The 19,756-nt window shown below is 55.5% G+C and overlaps 6 protein-coding genes across 6 annotated transcripts; 2 read left to right on the plus strand and 4 right to left on the minus strand.

The window, feature by feature from the left end:
* Nucleotides 1-338: 338 nt before the first annotated feature.
* Nucleotides 339-1,260, minus strand: DICSQDRAFT_131853 (uncharacterized protein). The gene is made up of 4 exons (XM_007360833.1): nt 1,195-1,260; nt 1,000-1,127; nt 869-952; nt 339-806 (listed from the first exon to the last, which is right to left on the minus strand). Exon 4 carries the CDS (start codon nt 657-659, stop codon nt 363-365), a length of 297 nt encoding a protein of 98 aa, XP_007360895.1. The 5' UTR covers nt 660-806; nt 869-952; nt 1,000-1,127; nt 1,195-1,260; the 3' UTR covers nt 339-362.
* A 4,152-nt stretch (nt 1,261-5,412) lies between these two features.
* DICSQDRAFT_96965 (uncharacterized protein) lies at nt 5,413-7,815 on the minus strand (the record flags this gene model as incomplete). Its single annotated transcript, XM_007360834.1, has 12 exons — nt 5,413-5,872; nt 5,937-5,946; nt 6,021-6,399; nt 6,478-6,503; nt 6,645-6,675; nt 6,734-6,891; nt 6,990-7,111; nt 7,213-7,397; nt 7,454-7,468; nt 7,533-7,623; nt 7,682-7,714; nt 7,765-7,815. 12 exons carry the CDS (start codon nt 7,813-7,815, stop codon nt 5,624-5,626), a joined length of 1,350 nt encoding a protein of 449 aa, XP_007360896.1. The 3' UTR covers nt 5,413-5,623.
* Nucleotides 7,816-8,012: 197 nt separating this feature from the next.
* On the plus strand, nt 8,013-10,889 carry DICSQDRAFT_96969 (uncharacterized protein). The gene is made up of 5 exons (XM_007360835.1): nt 8,013-8,162; nt 8,216-8,494; nt 8,589-9,166; nt 9,230-10,018; nt 10,097-10,889. The coding sequence occupies exons 1-5, from the start codon at nt 8,063-8,065 to the stop codon at nt 10,280-10,282; spliced, it is 1,932 nt and encodes a 643-aa protein (XP_007360897.1). The 5' UTR covers nt 8,013-8,062; the 3' UTR covers nt 10,283-10,889.
* A 4,581-nt stretch (nt 10,890-15,470) lies between these two features.
* DICSQDRAFT_143032 (SHQ1-domain-containing protein) lies at nt 15,471-17,199 on the minus strand (the record flags this gene model as incomplete). Its single annotated transcript, XM_007360836.1, has 6 exons — nt 15,471-15,651; nt 15,709-16,162; nt 16,218-16,351; nt 16,407-16,644; nt 16,704-17,055; nt 17,125-17,199. The coding sequence occupies 6 exons, from the start codon at nt 17,197-17,199 to the stop codon at nt 15,471-15,473; spliced, it is 1,434 nt and encodes a 477-aa protein (XP_007360898.1).
* Nucleotides 17,200-17,533: 334 nt separating this feature from the next.
* Nucleotides 17,534-19,370, plus strand: DICSQDRAFT_165348 (anthranilate synthase component; the record flags this gene model as incomplete). The annotated part of the gene is made up of 6 exons (XM_007360837.1): nt 17,534-17,551; nt 17,617-17,830; nt 17,898-18,632; nt 18,690-18,897; nt 18,958-19,265; nt 19,327-19,370. 6 exons carry the CDS (start codon nt 17,534-17,536, stop codon nt 19,368-19,370), a joined length of 1,527 nt encoding a protein of 508 aa, XP_007360899.1.
* A 40-nt stretch (nt 19,371-19,410) lies between these two features.
* DICSQDRAFT_165349 (ribosomal protein S2) lies at nt 19,411-19,737 on the minus strand (the record flags this gene model as incomplete). The annotated part of the gene is made up of 1 exon (XM_007360838.1): nt 19,411-19,737. The coding sequence occupies one exon, from the start codon at nt 19,735-19,737 to the stop codon at nt 19,411-19,413; it is 327 nt and encodes a 108-aa protein (XP_007360900.1).
* Nucleotides 19,738-19,756: the final 19 nt, after the last annotated feature.

Here is a 19,756-nt window from a genome sequence, read left to right on the forward strand (position 1 = left end):
GAGCGTGTCCAAGATACAGGGCCCGGACTAACCACGGAGGAATGTTCTCAGCGCAGCAGAGACAGATTCTGAGGAGATCAGGCTTCGCACATGACGATGTCCAGCTTCTGCCCAATCCTACTGGCATCTGCACGCGTTGGACATCGTCTGGCATGTGAACAGACGTAAGATGCATGAACCATATCGCGGCTATGCTCCAAGTCCCCGGCACGACTAGTCCGCCGCCGGCGCGCCCGTTCCCGAGTCCCGCAGCTCGCGGTTGATTCGTATTATAACCGCGCTAATCGCGTAGTCCACCCATAGGCCTGGCATGACGACGTTTAGGCCCATCCTCAACATCTCTTCCTGGCACATACATAGCATCATGAGACTGCACTTGTCCGAGTGGCATGCCTTTGAGAGGATTCTTCGAGTCGGCCTTGGGCTCCATGGTGGCTGCCATAGCTTTGGGAGATCGCGAGATTTGGACGGCGAACGAAGACCGATCGGTGAGATGACAGTCGACGTCGAAGGAGACAAGAGGATGAACAAGAGGATGGACCTGGGCGAAGCAAAGGTGCGCTCGCCGCTCTTCTCGGGTCAGTATCGAACAATGAATGCCAGGCGAGAGTGTCGACAGTTTGTGCCGGCGATGCGAACACGTGCGTCGTGTTTTTCATCGCGACGTTGACGGGTCTCGTCGCGCTCTCTCTTCTCACTCATACTGCCCTGCAGCCTACCTGTGCAGCCTCTGCGCTGAATTCAGCTTGGACTGATTGATTTCTGCCAAGTGCCCTGCGCCGACCCACCGATCAACATACCATATGGTGGGCTTGTCATTCTTCGGACAGTCCCTTACTGCCACCTACGAACCTAACCTGGATGTCAGTTGCTATGTCCGAGCATCGCTAAGTACGCACTGTGCGAAGTCGACTGATCCTCCATAGATGAACAGAGCGATTTCCGGTCACAGGTTTGTCCTTGTTCTGGAGTACATGCTATTTAACTCACGTGGCGCAGACGTCGTAGCCTTTCCAGTAAGCCGAGCCCGTCTCTGTCTCGCATCTCGCATAGAATCACATGGGATGCGGTGCACCTGCCACACCTCGACTCTCCAAGACAGGAGGGAAACGATCGCAGACAATCTTGTTAGTCCCCCTGCGTGCCGGTCTAGAATCAACTTCACGAGGCTGACAAGTTGACATTCGTGAATAGTACTACGCCAGCGTAACTGCCAGCCGCAGGGATATCCCGTCAGCCTATCCTCCGAACGACATACAAGGTTGCATCATGCGGTGACTCCTCTTTACTCTGAACCCTCATCATCTTCTTATCTTTCCCCTTCATGCCTGCACAAGTTGTCTACGGGATCACTCCACACGTATCACCGATGAACGCATCATACATCTCTTCTGCCGTCTTCCTCCCCCGGCACTAGACGCTCGTTTGGTATGTTTTCTCCAGTGCCGTCTCGTTCTTGGGCATCTCTGACGCGATTTCTGTCTCCCGTCCGTAAAACCAAAAGCGACCAGCATCGTTCACCAGCATTAATAATAATCCGCACCTCATCCTCCCGATTCGCTACTCTTGGGGCGAGGAGGAGCACAACGCACTGTGGTCACTGGAGGTATTGTAAGTAATGCCTTATCACCTCGCGCTGGTTCCCTACCTGATACTGTCGATGGTACGCAGCGTCCGGACGTACGTCAGCCATCGGCCGGCCGTAGCAAGTGATACAGTTGCCACCAAAATCGTTCTTCGTGGTCCCTGGCGTATATCCTTGAGCACTTCCGAGCCGCCGGAGTCGTAGGGATGTATACCAGGTGGGGCCGACGGACTTGGGCGGTGGCTCCCCCTCGTCTGGTCGGCCCCTTCGGCCTACGAAGACGATGGCGACTGCTTCCCCTTCTCTACCTCGGAGCACTGGGGTAAGATTACGATCCGTACATCCGTGAGAAGTACTCTGAATGTCTGAGGCTATGTTTTACAGTCTCCCTAGGCAAGCCATGGCTATGCCCCCTCCGCTGGGAGGACATCACGGGCGTACCGGTGGTCGCGAACGTGCCTCGACCCTATCCTTCAAAGGCTGAAGCAGGCGAACTTTCGCAATCCCGCAACTACAATATTCCTGTTGGAGATTCGCAATTGGGAGATTCGGGGATCACGCAGAACAAGTTATCCATAAGCGTCATATGTATCCTTGCACCGTTGTACTTGAATATACTTAGAACACTTTACTGGGACCGTCGGGACGTCATCGCAAGGAACCCAACCATATCACCTTCCTGATGAGCACGATGCACGCAACAAATCCAGCCTCCCATGAAGAAGTGTCCGGCAGCTCACAGTCTCAGCAACATCCACCATAGCCTCCCATGCCTCTGTTCCAGTTCCATCTGACTCGTGCTCCCGACTGATTGTCGAACCGAGGACGGGACATTCGTGCCCCGCGGTCCCCACCCGCCTTCGAGCTCGCTTTCACCTCCTTAACCACGACAAGTTGCTCCGGGATATTCGCCATCAACTCCCGGTCGCCTTCGGCCTCAAAAAGTAACCTCGCCTACGAGTCCTCGAGTCCTCGAGATGTTGACCTTCCTGGGAGAGGAACATTCAGGTGAGGCCTGAATCACCTCGCCTTCGGTCATATCAGACTAGTGAGCTGACCGCAGCTGCAGAGGGTCAATTCGGCAACAAACTCGCACATACGACGCCATACACGCACGTCCTCAGCAATTTGCCACCGGGACAGTATGAAGAAGCGTCCATGGCATCCTCGAGCAACAGTGTTCACCCCTCCGAGCATGGAGCCCAGATGCCGCGAGACGTCGCGGCAGCCGCTAGAGGGGTGCATGCGGTGTAGACCCTCCTCGCCCTCCCGTGCCAGCGACTTGGATGGCTGACGCTAGCTCTAAGCTCGTGGTCCCTTTGCGAAGTACGCTAGCCGTGGCGCTGCTCGCCAGGCCCATTGGTTTGAGGCTGGTACCGAGGTCATGTCCAAGTCGTGCGCACATTCCCAACCAGCCCTCAGGCCTTCTGGCGGGGTCGAGGACTGGTTGGGGACTGCAGCAGGGCTGACGGGTGTACGCGGTGATATATGCCAGGTTGTCTGTGGAGGTGTCTGCGACGGCGAGGCCGATGTCAGTTAGGATAGCAGGAAAGAGAAAAGTCCAAGTCCACTGTGTTCCTAGCTTAGTGTACAAGAAATTGCATAACAAGCAAACTCTTTGACTCGTACCGGTTAGACTGTGACGGTGTCTGAGCTATCAGGGGGGCTCATTTCTTGTGAACCGCTCATTTTACCGCGCCGCGCTTACCTGCGAGGTTCAAAGTCAGCTCAGCGCCTTGTGACACTTGCGACACAGTGAGAAGGGAAGGCACCGGGTGCACGAGTGTATAGGCCTTGAGACTTTGGACAAGAGAAGGTTGCTGTAGGGCCCTTGAACACTCATAAGCTAGTACATGAGATTACTCCAGATACGTACTCAGCCCAGAAAACCTGAATCTATGCGTCGCCCGGCTCTAAGCGCCCCAGTTGGACTACAGCCTCGGAGTCCGACTTTGAGCCTGTTCACTGGTTCAAGGATTCTTGGACAATGTATATCTACAGGCCTGCACTTGTTGAAGTGGCATTTTGTGGCGGCCCCGTCGATTGTACTGCACCCAGCGCCCGCCCTTCTCGGCGCTACAAGTGCCAGGCGCTTGAGCCAACGCCCCGGAGAGGCTCCCAATCTTCCGATCCCCTTTACCTGAACAGTCAGCCTACAACAGGCGGACGGTGTAATAAACCCAGCCACGAGACAAGCACAAACGATGTGGCATACGTACGCTTACCTCGTCAAGCTGAACAACGTAAGGAATATGGCGTCGTAGTCATCCCGCTGAATCCTGAAACTTCGTGCGCGGTGGAACGCTTTGTCCGACTCTCAGCCCTTGTGGTATTGCGAGCGCATGACGCACCACCATCGATAGCCGAGCGCCGTCCTTGCAAGAGACCGCGCCTCGAGGCTAGATTGTGCAAGGCCGCATTGTGGGGAACCTTCTTAATTGGAGCTTCCATGATGCCGAGGAAGCTGGACATTCCTCTCCAGGCGGCTCAAACAACGTACTGTAGATAGACAATTCCACGGCTCGTATGACACACGAGAGGATGGCTGGTCAAACGGTGGCGCCATTCTACTGGCCCCGATCTCCAAGCTGTTATATGTACGATGTGGATTGAGTAGGATCGATATCGGGGCGCGTCAACAGTACGTACCACGTACAGCCTAGAAGCATTTCCCGATCTATTCGCACACCAGGATTCCATGAGCTTGGAAGGCATAGTCGACGTAGGTGGCGCTTGTGAATTAGGGCATCGTCTGACATGCCAATCGATGAGATGAATGGACAGTACTGCATGGAGCTAGCCTCAAACCTTCTCGGAGGGTGAAATAAGCGGGGCGACACCGCCTACCGATCGAGGTGACCCCAGAAGCTCACTACCGGGACAGTATGCGAGCTATAGTGCTCTGGACCCGGGAGCGTCCAAATCATTCCGCTCAATGCTTGCTTCCATCGGAATCGCTAGCAAAAGATCGTAGTCCGTCGAGTCGATGGGTCCCGTAAATTTGCACCCGACCCCGTCAAATTCAGAAAGGTATGCTGCAATTCCATTATGCGCCGTTAGCGACGGCTACTGACGCCAATTAGAGGAGAGATCATTCCAACAGCCAACGGAGCAACGATGCACGCTCTCACGCGGAACGCTTTGCATTGTGCAGCTGGGGCAAGCGGGCTTGTGCCACGGATGCTGACGTCGTCGACGCCGTTTCGCCGTGACGGTGGTACAAGCATCCAGCGATAGCGAGGCGCGGCGCAGTCTCGGCGGACGGCACTCGCAGTGCAGAAATCAACAAACCACGTAGTGACTGAGCTTGACCGTCGCCACTCAAAGTTCGAGATCGTTGTGTGGCCGACCGCGACACGTACGATACTGGCTGGCAACCGCAAACCGCTTAACGGCGTCGTGCCATGGCGGAACGACCCTCAAGAGCATCGAACGTTCGCCGTCGCCGCGGACCGGCGATCAAGTTAGATCCCATTCAGAGATTGGTGTCAGATCACGATACGTAACCCAGATACGCCGCGCGCGATCAATGAGTTCAGCGGCGCTAGAGGCCAATTTTGACCTGCAATACATAATGGGCCGCATGCGTCGGTAATTCCTCGTCGTCCTACGCGAATGAATACATTTAAATGTAGCTGGGGACTTATCTGCTAAGCGGATAGCGAGGCTGTCCGAGTTTCCCGAGCGAATCCCTGTGATATTGCCCACATATCGTCGTCGTCCGTTTCTGCGACCCTGTCTACCAAGCGAGCTGGACCTCAGAGAATCACAAAATTTCATATGGCGTGAATAGATGTAGTCAACGTTATTCAGAAAGAGTGGCAGAGGGAGATTATGGGCGGTGTGAATAGTTGCTGTTGCTTGAGCATAATGTACAACATCCGAGGATATACCATAGACGACGACGACGACGAAGAGGTAGAGTCCCACGATGAATTGCATTGCGTAAGTGTAACACATACGTATAGCCTCAAATTGGCCTCCAGAGTCCAGCTACGGAGACATGTGGTGTATAGACCAGACGCGAGCCTACAGGACTCAGATTCTGATCTCACCTTCAGCCTGGCTGGAGACGCCATGGGTGTGGGCATGATTCGAGTGTTCTTCGGGGGGCACGACGTCGAAGCCGGTGCGACCCAGTTCCGAGGGAAGCACGGCTGTGTCCTCAAGCGCTTCCTCAGCAAGCAGCGTCTGCGTCTCGCCGTCATCGGGGGCGGGCGCTGCGCCGGTCCGCTCGGAGGCTGGGCGCAGGAAACGTGGGGGCGCTACGAGGTGGTTAAACATGAACTGCGAGGTCAGATGTCAGCATATAGATCCGAAGAAATGCAGCGTGCCGTGAAACAATACACACCGTGCCGTATCTGCGTCAAAAGGTAACAGCGCTCATGAGCATACCCGGGCACCTAGGGTCGTCAGGAAGACGGGAAGCACTCACACGAGCAGTCCGAAGCCGGTGACTTGAAGCAGGGAGATGGGCCACACGAGTACCTCCCAGCCGAGACCGAGAGAGACGATCCAGATGGTAATCGTCCTGCACGTGTCGGTCAAGCTGCGCACAGTGGCGGAAACGTGCCGAGTAAGGCTGAGACCGAAGAAGTTGAAGAACGAGATGGAAAAGGCGATGACTACTCCGGACCAGAGCACCGAAGGCGTGTCAATCATCTGGTGCCAGCCGCGCGGAAGATCGAAGAACGGTGAAACAGACGAGTAACGCGCTAGAAGCGGCATTGCGAGCACGATGCTGAGCGCTCCAAAGAAGCCCTCAAGACCAACGGCGACCAGCGGGGCGACAGTATAACGAGCCATTATCTTCTCTGTGCGCAGCATGAGAATATGTCAGCCATGACTGAATGTACACAACACGAGCGGTATGATTGAGAAGGGAGACACACCTTCAACAACGAATTGGGTGGCCGTGCTGTCAACAGCCGGGTCGATACGTGCCGTCGCAGGGAAGATGCGTCAGCAGACATGTCACGGCGAGCGGTATAATCGGAGAAGAGTGGCGATATATACGACGAATGAACGAAGGAAGTCGGCCAAATTAGAAGATACGTACAAGATTTGGGCAAACGCAATGAAGAATACACCTATGGACTGCGGTCAGGTGATGTCCGAAGCCCGCTGCGGGAAAGAAGCAAAACCCACCGACAAGGACCTTGGTAACTTCAGGCTCCTCCACAGGCTCTGGCGGGGGAAGCTTGTCGAAGCTGCCGGTACTAGACTCTTTGACGGCATCCTTGATCATAGAGCCGCTAAGGCCGACGAGAGAAACACCTGCCATTACGGTGACAAGGGCTACCCATCTGTGGAACCAGCATGAGCATGTCGCTCAAAGGTAGTGCCGGCGGGCTAAGAGATAGCTCGATCGAGCAGAATGCGTGGGAAGGCGGGCAAACTCAACTGGTAAAGCCAGAGACGCCTACGTAGGAAGATGACGGAGAGTACACCGACGAAGAGGACGAGAGCTCCTCGTGTCATCTGATAGATCGAAACCGGGGCGTAGAGCAGACCGACGTTCATTAACTGTAAACGCACATTGTGACAGAAGAGGCAAGACAGGCGGGGGATATCAGGGTGTGTGACATGAGAAGATTGGGGCGGTTAAGGATAAGCGGAAAGCGCACCGTGGTGCCGGTAAGGTCGCATGCTGCAGGAAACCACATAAGCAAGACCTTCCAGCCGTCTAAAGGAGCATGGGGGATCTCGGCCTTCGCTCCAGTGGCAGGCTCCTCTTCGGTGTCGGAAGGCAAAGCCAAGTGTTGGGACTGACGCCTGGCGCGAAACCAGGAGTAGATGACAGGAAGGAAGCCTGGCACAAGAGCACGTGTCGTGAGGGGATGATCGCAATAGAGGAGATACACATACAAAGCATCTCTCCGACTGACGCGGACGGTGACAACGTCAGGTCTCCGTGTGTACAAGGAGGACTGAGAGGAGTACGCACGGAACATCTGTAAGGTTTGCCATACTGGCTGCTCATAGAGAATGCGCCTCGCAGGATTAGTGTCGTTGCAGTTCTCGACACATTGCATGTCCTATATGGCGGAAAGGGTGAATTCACAATACGGACAGGCGAGACAGGGTGACACGCACTTGCCACTTGCTCCATAGCGAGTTGCTGGAGCCCTGGTAAGAGTCAGCTTGTGTTTTAGCCTCGCGCAAAGAGAGTCACGGACGGTGATGAGCATCCCGGCGATGAGGATGGGGACGTATAACGAGGGCGGCATGGCTGGCGGTGGCAAGGCGTGGGCGTTTGTGTTTGCGGGGACGGTGTGGGAGAAGGCTCGGATGGAAGACGGCCGGGAAAGGCAGGTGAGATCGGGGGAAATAATTAAGTAAATAAGTAATGGGGAAACGAAGAAGGTCGCCCAGAATTCTATTCTTCGGCTTGGATGGGATGTTGGTACCATCACCCAATGTTCGCCTACTTATATCGACCCCGCCTCCTCCGGGTCCTCCTCCTCCCCCCTCCCCATGGTCAAGCTACTCCTCTCCACGACCAGGGGCAACTCCGGCAACCGCTTCTTTCCCCACCAAGGCTACCTTGGTCTCACCCCCGTCCGCGTCGAAGGCAGTACGTGCCACCGTCTCCCTCCCCTCCGTCCCCCATACTCACATGCGCCGCAGTCGTACGCACAAAACTCGAAGAGGATGGCAGGCCAGTACCTGCGAAGTCCCTCTCCATCTCCATTCGCTGCTACCAGTCTCGCCTTACCCGTTCCCGCTCTGTCCGCTCTACCCTCGTCGTAGATCATACCGACGTCCTCTGGGTCAAACCTCCAAATAAAGAATATGCGGACGTCGGGGAGCTCGAGCTGCCTTTCAAGCTCACTCTGCCAAAGCGGACTCCGGGTTTCAGCACCGCAAATTATCAAGACTACCGTGTCTTCTGGCGGCTAGAAGCGAGTAAGTCATCACGCTAAATGTCACGCTTGCACCCCATCTGCCAATGTCCTGTTGGTGCATTTCCTTTGTCCGTGTTCTCATTCTCTCCTCCAAGTCCTCGATCATGCACCATTTCCAGCCGTCGGCTCCCGCATTGTTCGGTACTATGATCTCGCCCTTGTCCGCTACGATCTTCCACCCTCGATACATCTCCCATTGCCCGGACACGCGCTCAATCACACAACAAACAAGCCTCGTGCACCTGTGGTCCGGTACAATGTCTTCGCCCCCACCACACCGGTAGGACCCTCTGACATCATACACGCAACTCTCCTCCTACAGCCAGTAGACCCGTCAGTTGCTATCAGAAGCGCCACTGTGTCAATAGAGCGTCGGATAGAGCTTCACAACACGCCAGCTGCTCCCACTCCACTTGTCACTGCAGGCATCAATCATGTCGGAGCCGCTTCCCTTTCACCCATCGCAACCTTCTCGTCCGTTTCCCCTACACCTTCAATGTATCCCGACGAAGACGCTCCCACTCCAACAACTTCCCGCTTCAAACGCGGCTCTCGGTCCAATCCACAGTCGCCGTATGGACCTGGTCCATGGGGTTCTAGTCAATCCGCATTGGACTCCGTGACGACTGTTTTCTCTAGTTCGTCCACTTTCCCCCTCCTATCACCGTCCAGTGTGACAAGTCTCTCCGGAGTTACTTCCCCCATCCCCAGTCCTCGAATACCGTCGCCATCCCAGCCGCCACCCTCCCCTTCTCCATCTTCCGTGTCCGCATCACCCATCGTCTCTTCTGTTCCTTCCACTAGCGACGATATCCTCAAGACGCTGACTATGACACTCACAACAGCCGATGTCACTTCCTTCACATGCGACTCTTCCGGCGTCTGGGTCAAATCCGTTGGGCTGCAGTGGCCCGAAAACCGCAGTAATTCGCGGTGGGCTGTCGGCGAAACTATGCAGAGTGACTTTGCATCCGTCCGTTTCTATCTACGCACGAGAGTCATCGTTGCTGGACCCAGCGGATCAGAAACGCTCGACCTTGACGCGCGCGAGATCACTGTCGTCCCGACGAGCGAAGCCGATCGGAAGGTTGCTATGGAGAGGTGGGCAGAGCAGAAGGAGCTCTCGCTTCGAAGCAAATCGAAGAGCCCATGGAGAAAGCGCGGCGAGGACGGTTCGGGCGCGGACTCCAAGATGAACGGCCACGGACTTCCATCCCCACCTCAGACCCCCGCGCAATCGAGTGACGGCGGTGACCACCGCCAGTCCACCCACTCCGAGCGCGATCGCGAGCGCAAATCGCGTAAGAAGGTACCGAGGAGACCACATACGTCCGCCGGTCCGAGCGACAAGTCGTCCTTCTCCTTCGCTACGAACGCTGCTGTGGTGTTGGGACGCTCCGATCGCGACCGCCCAGAACCTCTCTCGCATACTTCCAGTCGCGACTCGGCGTCTAGCTCGCACAGCGGGAACTCTTCGCACACGCGGATCAAGGATTCCGGTCTGGGCGAAAGCATGCTGAACGCGGTCGACAAGGTGCGCGGAAAATCGCGCGCGTCACGCGAGGATGGGAAGCGTGAGAGAGACACCGACGATGACAGGGAGGACGAGCGGGAATGGCGGGAAAAGGTGAAGGCAAAAACGTCCGGCCTGGATTTGAAGCTCGGAGCGCCCGTCGCCGACGTGCGCGCATGGGAGGATATCCTCGCTCACGTCGAGACGCAGTCGCAACGGAACAGTGTGGGCATTTTGGGGGTGTTGGGCATGTCGCGCAAGCGGACGGCGAGATAGTCCCCAGCTTGCCCAGCTCCCCCTCATCTTTACATCCGCACATCGACCTTCGCATGCACCAGACGACCGGTGTTCGCAGCTTGCTCGTCTGTATGCCTCCTCGTCATCGTTTGACACCACGTTCGGCTCCAGTCTACGCTCTCTTTTCTATAGCGGCTTTCAGGTGATATGCTACGCATCGTCTCGAGCAGTTTCCTCTTCGCTTTCGGTTCATTGCCCATTCGTTCCCCATGTTGTCGTATACGCCCATTGTTCTCTCGCGCACGTCTGCACATAGCAAACCCGTCTCTCACCTCCGTTCCTCGTTGCATTCGACCTTTGCTTCCTACACATGCATCTCAAGCTTGCCACACACACCACTACATTCTGACTGCACACACAAGCACATCTATACCGCAATACCCGTCGATAATAGCAACAACTTGCTCGCTTCCGTCGTTACCGCTCTCCGGCTCGTACCCCATCCCAGGCCAACATCAGTCTTCGCCTCCCCCATCTTATACACGTCCTCTTCGACCACGACCACGCCCCTTCGGGTTCCATGCATCCGTGGCGCGTGCGTGGAATCATGTATCTGCTCACGTATGTTTGTAGTCTATCGATCGCACCCTAATTCCCGCGAGCGCGTATGAATAATTCGTACGTACTTCCATCGTCCTCGTTCCCCAGCCACATACCGCACGCATCGCCATGTATTTCATAGTCTACTCACCGATCGCACTTCCCATAGATAAATTATGCAGTGTTTGCGCTTCCCTGCCTCTCCCGGAGTCAAAATGCTACGTATCTACTTCGCGAAGACGTCGACCTGTTCTGTTCTGCGCCCTCTTTTCTTCCCCCGACGTTAGCTGACGCTCTGCGGTGGCTGCGAGCTACGCACATATATATACGTACGTACGTGCAGGAGCGCATCTGACACGGACATCGTCGCGACGAGCTGATGTGCGTTACGCAAATGGCAGATTGCAGTCCATGCACGACTTCTCGACGGTCAGATTTCCAGCTAATTTTCCGCCGACGGCGCTGCGTATCTCCCAGAAGGTGACTTCCCGCCTGGGCGTGGCTGCTTCTCGTCTCGTCCGTGCCGCCGGGCCCACGGCTTCTCGCCCTTCTGGCCCACAACGTGTCCGTGTTTCTCGCGCCGCGCGTGCAGGAATCCTCGCGGTGTCTTTCTCGGCGACGGACTTTTGCGTCCGCGCCGAACATGCTGCTATCTAACTCTGCGATTTGTCCGAGCTGATCTGACGCGGTCTGCAGATTTCATAGAGATCCTGGTATCCGCATTGGCAACTGTCGGAGGCAGCTGGCCCGGACGTGATGCATTGTCAAGAATGTCGGACGCCCGCCAGTGAGTCTCGCGGACCGTGTGGCGTAGCGCGCGTCCGAGGCTAGCCGGGTATGGATGCTCTCCGAAGTCCATCTTTGAGCTTCAAACAAACCTTCCGCTCGCCCGGCTCTCCTCCGCCTCGCGATCGTAGATCGATTGAAGAAATTGTCTCTTGTTTGCACGTCAGGTCTTGTCTCATGGGCAACCCCGTCTCGATGTACTTGCGTTTCATGTGAGCAAGATGTGATGAGGGCTGGACGTCCCGACTGTGGGCTCCTCCGTAGCGCAGCCTTCGAATCGATGAATGGCGGCCGCGGGGAACGGGGCGTACGTACGTACTGTGCAGTGAGCCAATCTGATCCAACGCTCCCCAGTACATACCGTCATCGTGAGGCAAACGACGAGGGGGTGCGACCCTCGTCGCTAGGGTATGATAGCGTGCGGTCCCCCAGTCCCCACACTTCACAGATGCGGGTGTTGTTGTCGCACGCAATTACGCTCGGCGTTGATTGGGAGGAAGGGACGTTCTCAGCTTCGATACAGGGAAGCTCGAACGCGTGTAGTTCTGCGGACATGTGCACCTTCCGCAGGCGACGTCACGTTGTCGCGGCCTTGTGCTGTGCGGCCCTCGGTCGTTTGCTCGAAGCACCACGCCAAGACGGCATCCGCGCGGGAGGCTTCGAGGGTAAGGCCAGCCACTCAATTCATGCATTCTAGACTTTCCAGGAAGAGCTAGAGGTCGGAGTGAAGTGGGCGCCACTTGGGATCTTGTGCGGGGCTCTGCGTGCTGTACTTACTTACAACATGGCAAGACTCCCGATATGGGTAGGTGGGCGGTCAGAGAGGGAGGCGTGTGTATCAACTCTGAGATAGAGTTCCTACTAACCCGCACATGTCAACATGCCCCCATTTCCCACTCCATCCGGAACCGATGTTGAGAGCGGCTAAGTGCGAGATGGGAGAGCGCGATGAGATGTTCAGACGAGATGCCGGGGCACAGGCATGCGATGAAGTCAAAATTGGCTTGGGATGGTGAACCATATGTACCGGCCCGGTCCAAATGGCGGCTTCATCGGGACGAGCTTGCGGGCAAGTGACACAGCTAACATACGTGCACATCGTGGTAAAGGCTGACTGAATAGGAGTCTCAGGCTCACACAGGATTGTCTCACGAACATGGTATGCTGACCCGGTCACCCCCCCCCCCCGCCGACGACCTGCAGAAGAGCATAGTAGTTTGGACTAGAAATGCCAATGAGACCCTCGCGGACGATTACATAACAAGAATTTGTGGCAGGACAAGATGATCTGTCATCATCGAGAGCCTCATGATCCTGAACGATCCAACTGCAGGTGAGTAACCTCTCCAGAAACTACTGTTGGGCCCAGTATGGTAGATACTTGCCATTCCGCGTGATTCGCACAACAGCAAAACATCCACGCTGTCTCCCTCTGAGACCAGTCCCTCTTCGGCAGGTTCTTCTCACATCCAGAGCCTGCTTCGCCTGCCTTGGCTGCCACAAACATCACCAGAAGGCGTCGAGAGGCCCCGCTAAGGCTATACGCCGCTTTTGCCACGCTGCCAAAAGTGCGCTGATTGAACATGGACATGTTTCGACATGCATATGCCTTTCCTGGCGGCCGGAGCTCGAGGCTGTGTACGTTTGGTTTTGCGCGGTCAGTGTGACACCCCCTCGAGGCTCGGCGACTCTTGGCATTCGTTGATGAGTCCGCAGCTCTGCCGCCTTAACAGCCGTTCGCCCGGCGGACCGCTCTGAGCTTCGCTCGTTATCTGTGGCCATCGACGAGACGAAGAGGAGCTCCGAAGGGCCCGAAAGAACCATCTAACACCGCCCGTGGCAATCACGAGGTGCGCGCCGACATGCATGTCGTGCGGCTTCGTTCTCCCGTAGGGAGAGCCGCCGACTGAAAGACCACTTCAGGCCATTCGGGAGCCTCACTTACGGCAGCGCGGTACCGAGAGCATGTGGCACCGCGGAGCCAGAGCGTCCGATGCTACTTAGACAGGCTCTGCTTCTCATCTTCTCCGGTCACGGAATGATGGCTGCCGTGTACGCGTGCCGGCGTGGGCTGCCCCCACGGGCCACTGATGAGCGTGTCGCTCTCGGGGGTTCCTCGGGGTCAATACGTATACCGTTTTCTTACCTCTTGCACCCTGGAGGCGGGGTTATCTGGTCAGTCTATTTGTTTTCAAGATTTGAGATACGCCGCGACTGACCGGTAAGCTCATCGTAGATGCTACCCGGAGAGTATTTGGAGATTGGTGTATAAGGCGGTAGAGCATGGAAATATCGAGATCATACGTTTGCGAATGGCTTCAATCACTAGCAAAAGATGCCTTACGACTCGCACGGCATGCAAGAAGATCGTCTGCCGCCGGTCCTACTAAAACACTGTAAATGGACCCCAGGCTTTTTGCCATCGTCCGCCGCACCTACAGTTATGCCTTTTGAGCTATGTACAGAATATCCCTCATTGCGAAGGGATCATGGGACTCACATATTCCTTACTACAATTCATGAGGTAGCTGTACTGAGCTATCTGCATATGCACCCCGTATCGTCTAGAGCGAACGTTTATGGTTGCATGATATTGTAAGTCTACCTGCCGATGGGCGAGCCGAAGAAGGGCTATCCGTATGGCATCGCCTTCTATCATGCGATTGATACTACCTTCCGCCATTCCCGACCTGATAAAGGTGGTATGTCTCACGCCTCGTATGCCGCCGCTTATACGAATCATAAGCTTCAACAGACTCCGCCCGAAAACTTACTAAGCAGGTCAATCACCTACCCGATCGCTTTCCCCAACGTGTGACACCTTCTTTGCACAAGGTTTGACTTACCCGGGTCGAAACACGTCTATCCGCGTGGCCAGTGAAGGGGATCTCGGCCAAACAGAGTTCGATCGGTCCGCGAGGCGGGTCATTTGCGCACCACGTTCCCGAGGAAAGTACCAAGGCCCAGCAGGGAAGGCTTATGACGAGAACATGGCGGCTGAGAAGCACCACTAAGGACGCCGCGTGGCTAGCTTCGTTTGGCCCTTCTGCCGCAAGTGACGAGAACGACGGTGCTTCGGAATCTATGGCGGCTTGCTCCAGCAGTGGAGGAGGCGGGGGTCAACGTCCTGAAGAGGGAGCTACCGGAAGTCTCGTCACCAATAGAATTCACTTCACGGTTACCGGCCATGCGCTCACTTGGTTCGACGAGGGCGAAAAAGAGGTGATATCATCACCCAGTTCGCCGATTTCTGGGCGTGCTCCCACCGCAAGTGGCTTGTGAATCCACGCGTTGTAGTCTTGCCTGCTGCCTGGCCTCGAACCGCGCGGACGGGTGGCAGTATGGTGGCGCACACTGAGTTAAGCTTTTCTCTGGAAGTTTTCAAGGCATGGCATTATTCTGTTTCAGGATCTGCCCGACAGATCAAAGGTCATAAGATACGTCTCGTTTCATCTCAAGTCGGACGTAGCTTACGAAGCATATGCTCTGGAAAGGACATTGTTGTTCATTCGTGCGAACTTTTCAGGGTCTGAGATGTTTCTACTCAGGGGTCTGAGTAACTGGTCTAGTCGTGGGTGGTTCAGTAACGTTAACCATCACTGCCTAACTTACATGGCGAGAGCCCAGAGCGCTGGGCTGGGCTTTTATTCGTTCGCACGCGTGGAATGAGTCGCGCGCTGGCCTGTCCGTGACGAGCGACGATCTCCGGCTTCCCCATATTGTCAACGTACAGAGCTATCACAAGGACTGAACACTTACATCATGGAATCACCTCATGCCGGTAGGGATATCAGGAAGCCTACCATCACCGTTACATGGAGTAGGTACGTACGACATGAAGCTACGGTAAAGGGGCGGGAAGCATCCGCTCAATTTCGTCCTCCGATTCATCATCGCTGTCAGTGTCCCGCTGGGCGTCTTCACGGGCGAGGCTCTCAAGCTCCTCTAAATCCCACCTGATCATGCTCTTCGTCATGCGGAGACTCTTGACAGCATCTGCTAACCTTGATAGAATTTCATCGCTGGATAGACAGTGTTACCATACCAGCTGAGTTATTGCGCCATATGGCTGAGCTTACCTGGCATACGCTAGCGTCCATACGCAGAAGTCATCCACCCATATTTTGCTGTAGACGTAATACACCTCGTGATGATCCAAGATGTCTTTCACTTCCAGCAAACACCGCGCCACGAGTCGCTTACCGCGCGACAGAAGGCCTGCGACGTCCGCACGGCATGCTTCTGCTAGCGCGAAAGAGCGATACAACGGGAATGCGAGGGCACGCCGATAGGAGACAGTGAAGGTCGAAGCTACCTCTGCCTCGGTGAATGCACCCGGTACCGCAGAACGCTGCTGCGGTTGGTCATAAGGCGCGGGATCCAGTGCGGAGAAAGCTGGTGTGAGAGACGCGAGGGTCCAAGCGCTTTCCGGTGTCGGGTCATGCTGGGTCGTCCGCATTTCATACGCATACGAGAATAGTACGGTAAGCAACGTCAGATACAGGGCATGGGTCTGCGCTGGCGTTGATAGATCTGTTGATAAAAGGTCAGTGCTTTGTGGAGCCAGTCAGCTGTTGTCAATACGCACACTCCTTTCGGGGAAGGCGTAGCATGACTATATTCTCTTTCTCTGTGTACTCAAACTCTTCTGGCGGGGAAGTGAGGTGGGGGTTCGGCCATGAGATGAGTTCCCGGATGTATTCGTCGTCGACGTAGTCAGCCCTACGTAGCGCCTTCGGATTAGCATCAGATCATGGGAAGTACTTCCCCTGCTCACATGTAGTATTCTTCATCCCACTTCTCGTCCTCGTGTTTGAGACGTTTTTGGCGGCGCTCTTCGGGAGTGCTCGTTTCGGCGTCGGCGCGAAGTTCATTGACCTCATTCTCAGTATGTTCCGCATGCCTGAAGTATCCGGAATGCGTGTTTAAGAAGCCGTACCGCTGCTCAGCGGTCGTCCGGAGTGGTGGTAATACCTCCGGAATAGATTGTGGCAGTTGCCAGTCGTTCTCTGCGGCTGCGAAATACAAGGTTCGTTTGGCCGTGTGATCGGGAGGCAAGTCGGCGGCCGCATACCTTCTAAGATCTCCCGCTGCTCTAACGTCAGCTCTTGCGTCCGCTCAGCGAGTTCGTCCACACCATCATCTTGTGGCGTCTCTGGATTTTCCAAGATCTCTATTACTGGCTGTGTCTGTGCTTCCTTAGGCGGGCGTGGCGCGAGGAGCTTAGCTAGCAGGTCGAGGTCTTCGAACTCTTGTCCAGAAACTTCCTTGGTAAGTGTCACCGTCAGATATCCGGTGCTCGGGTCATAGACAGCGGATGATGCGTCGCCTTCAAGGAGCGCGTGCGAGAAATTGAGCCGTAGGAAGTAGGGGTTGATGTGAACGCTGAAGAGCGTCTCGTCGACACTGATCTCGACGTCCGATGCCTACTTCCGTTCCCGGAAAATTTCAGCTCAAGTGCAGGTATTGGCGGCGTAAAAACTAGATGGACTTACCCGCACGGACGGGCAGTATATGCTAATGACCACCGAATTTTCTGTCTGGGAACAGGAAAAGCGAGGGGTGATCATGGTGGTTTGTTAGAGCGTTGCGTAGTGTACGGGCGCTCCGTCGCGGAATGGATAGATGTCGTCTGGAATCGCAGCTTTGACTGCATCACCTCGCAATGGCTGGTCGTCTGCTCCGATGCTGTCGCGACTGACCGCTAGAGCCCTCTTCAGTTATGAAAGCCGGACTCGAGTTCGGAAGTGAGTTGAGAGCGAGGACAGATGCCTGCCAGCAGGCGTGCTCGGGTGACTCAGGCGCACAATTTCTTCGGGTTCACCATCCACGCTGCTCAGTATATAACCCTTTTGCCCGACGTTCTCCCTCAGCGATATCCTGGCCGCACCGCACTCGCTGAATATGTCTCTAGATACCCAGGTCAATATGCATGTTGATCCGGGAGACGTGTTCGGTTCTGACGGTCCCGATTGTTCCTTCCACAGAAACTCCCAGCGTTTCCACCTCTATCTACTGTTGAACACATCATTCTCAAGGAAAAGCAAGGGAACTGCGTTCCAGTATACGTCGAGCTCCCTGGCGACTTCCTCACACCATGCGTCGCGTACTTGCGGATAGCGAAGGACTCGAAGTATAGCTTTCTTTTGGAGTCGGTAGTTGCGGGGGAGAACCTTGCGCGATATAGCTTCGTCGGAGCGGGTGCGTCCTCCATTCAATCCATCTACCACCCTTTCCACCCCGCACTCACGCACAATTGCGTATCAAGACCCGTTCAAAATCATCCGGGTGGGACCCAATGAAGAGACGACTGGGGACCCGTTGGTCGCGCTGCAGAAGGAGCTGGGGATGTACAAGTATGTAAAGCTCCCCGAAGTCCCCACATTCACAGGCGGCGCGATCGGATATGTCGGGTACGATTCTATCATGCATTTCGAGTCCAAAACCGCGCGTGTGGTAGAAGACCCCCTCCGTATTCCCGAGGCGATCTTCATGCTTGTCGACACCCTTCTCATCTACGACCACCTCTACCAAAGCCTGAAGGTCGTCTCGCACGTTTTTTGTCCTGGGGATGCTGGCCAAGTCAACTTGTCGTTCATCTATCAGACCGCGGTCTCGAAGGCGAGGAGGCTGGCCAAGCTCATCATGAGCACCACGACACCAGAGGTGTACCAGCAGCCAATCGTACTAGGAAACGAGGCCGTCTCGAACGTCGGAAAGGCGGGATACGAGGGCTTTGTGACGAAGCTGAAGGAGCATATTGTGGCGGGAGACATCATCCAGGCAGTACCATCGCAACGACTGGCGCGTCCGACCAACCTCCATCCGTTCAACGCATACAGGCATCTACGGCGCATCAACCCGAGTCCATACATGTTCTACCTCGATTGTGGTCACATACAAATTGTCGGAGCAAGTCCGGAAACGCTGTGCAAGGTAGAGAAGAACAAGGTGTACAACCATGCTATTGCTGGTACCATTCGAAGAGGGCAGACACTTGAAGGTGCGCGTGCCTTGTGTCCGTCGCCTTCTGTCATACCCTAATTGACCGTTATTCCAGAGGACGAGAAGTTAGGTGCAGAGCTTCTCGCGTCGGAGAAGGACAGGGCCGAGCACATCATGCTGGTTGACCTCGCACGGAACGATGTGAACCGCGTGTGCAAGCCGGAGACGGTGCACGTCGACCATCTGCTCAAGCTTGAGAAGTTCAGCCATGTCATTCACTTGACTTCGCAAGTCTCTGGCGTCCTGAGGGCCGGTAAGACTAGGTACGCCTTTTCAGGCAAGACAGCTTCTGTCGCCCCTTGTATCTGACGATTACGGTATAGGTTCGACGCGTTCCGATCCATCTTCCCCGCAGGCACGGTGTCTGGAGCTCCGAAGATTAAGGCCATTGAGCTCATCTACGAGCTTGAGAAGCAGCGCCGAGGCGTTTATGCCGGCGCAGTGGGACGCTTCGACTTCGCCGACGACGAGATGGACACTTGCATCGCCATTCGTACCATGGTATTCAAGGATGGCATCGCGTATCTACAAGCTGGAGGAGGTATTGTTTACGACAGCGTGGAAGAGGACGAGTACGTGGAGACATTGAACAAGCTCAAGGGTAACATGAGAGCGCTCGATGTAGCGGAACGTACGTTGTCTCAACTTACCTCCTTTGATGGAGAACGTGCTGACCACACGGGACCTCGCAGAGTACTGGCACGATATCCAAAATGCGAAGGGTGCGCCGGCATAATGATGTATTAAAGAACATATTGTAGTGTACGAGTGGCGATCTATGCTGAGTGTGGCTCCCTGTGCCGTGGCCCCTTCTTGGCTGCCACAAGTGCAGCCTTTGCCTGCTCCTCCTCGTAGAGCGCGACACCTTCTCGACCCGCTACGCTGAGAAGTCCCGCGATGAGCTCTGCTGTCCGTGTGCTCTCGTCGTTGGCCGGAATGGGGTACATGACAACCCGAGGGTCGACGTTCGAGTCGACGATACCGATGGTAGGTACATGCTCGAGAGCGCACTCTCGTATGGCGTGGATGTTGGGGATGGGATTGAGGAAGATGACGAGGTCGGGGACGACCTGCTCATCCTTCGCAACGTCGGGGCCGAACATGTGGACCCTATTCGTCAGC

The sequence above is a fragment of the Dichomitus squalens genome (assembly GCF_000275845.1).
Source record: "Dichomitus squalens LYAD-421 SS1 unplaced genomic scaffold DICSQscaffold_2, whole genome shotgun sequence".
Taxonomy (NCBI): Eukaryota; Fungi; Basidiomycota; class Agaricomycetes; order Polyporales; family Polyporaceae; genus Dichomitus; species Dichomitus squalens.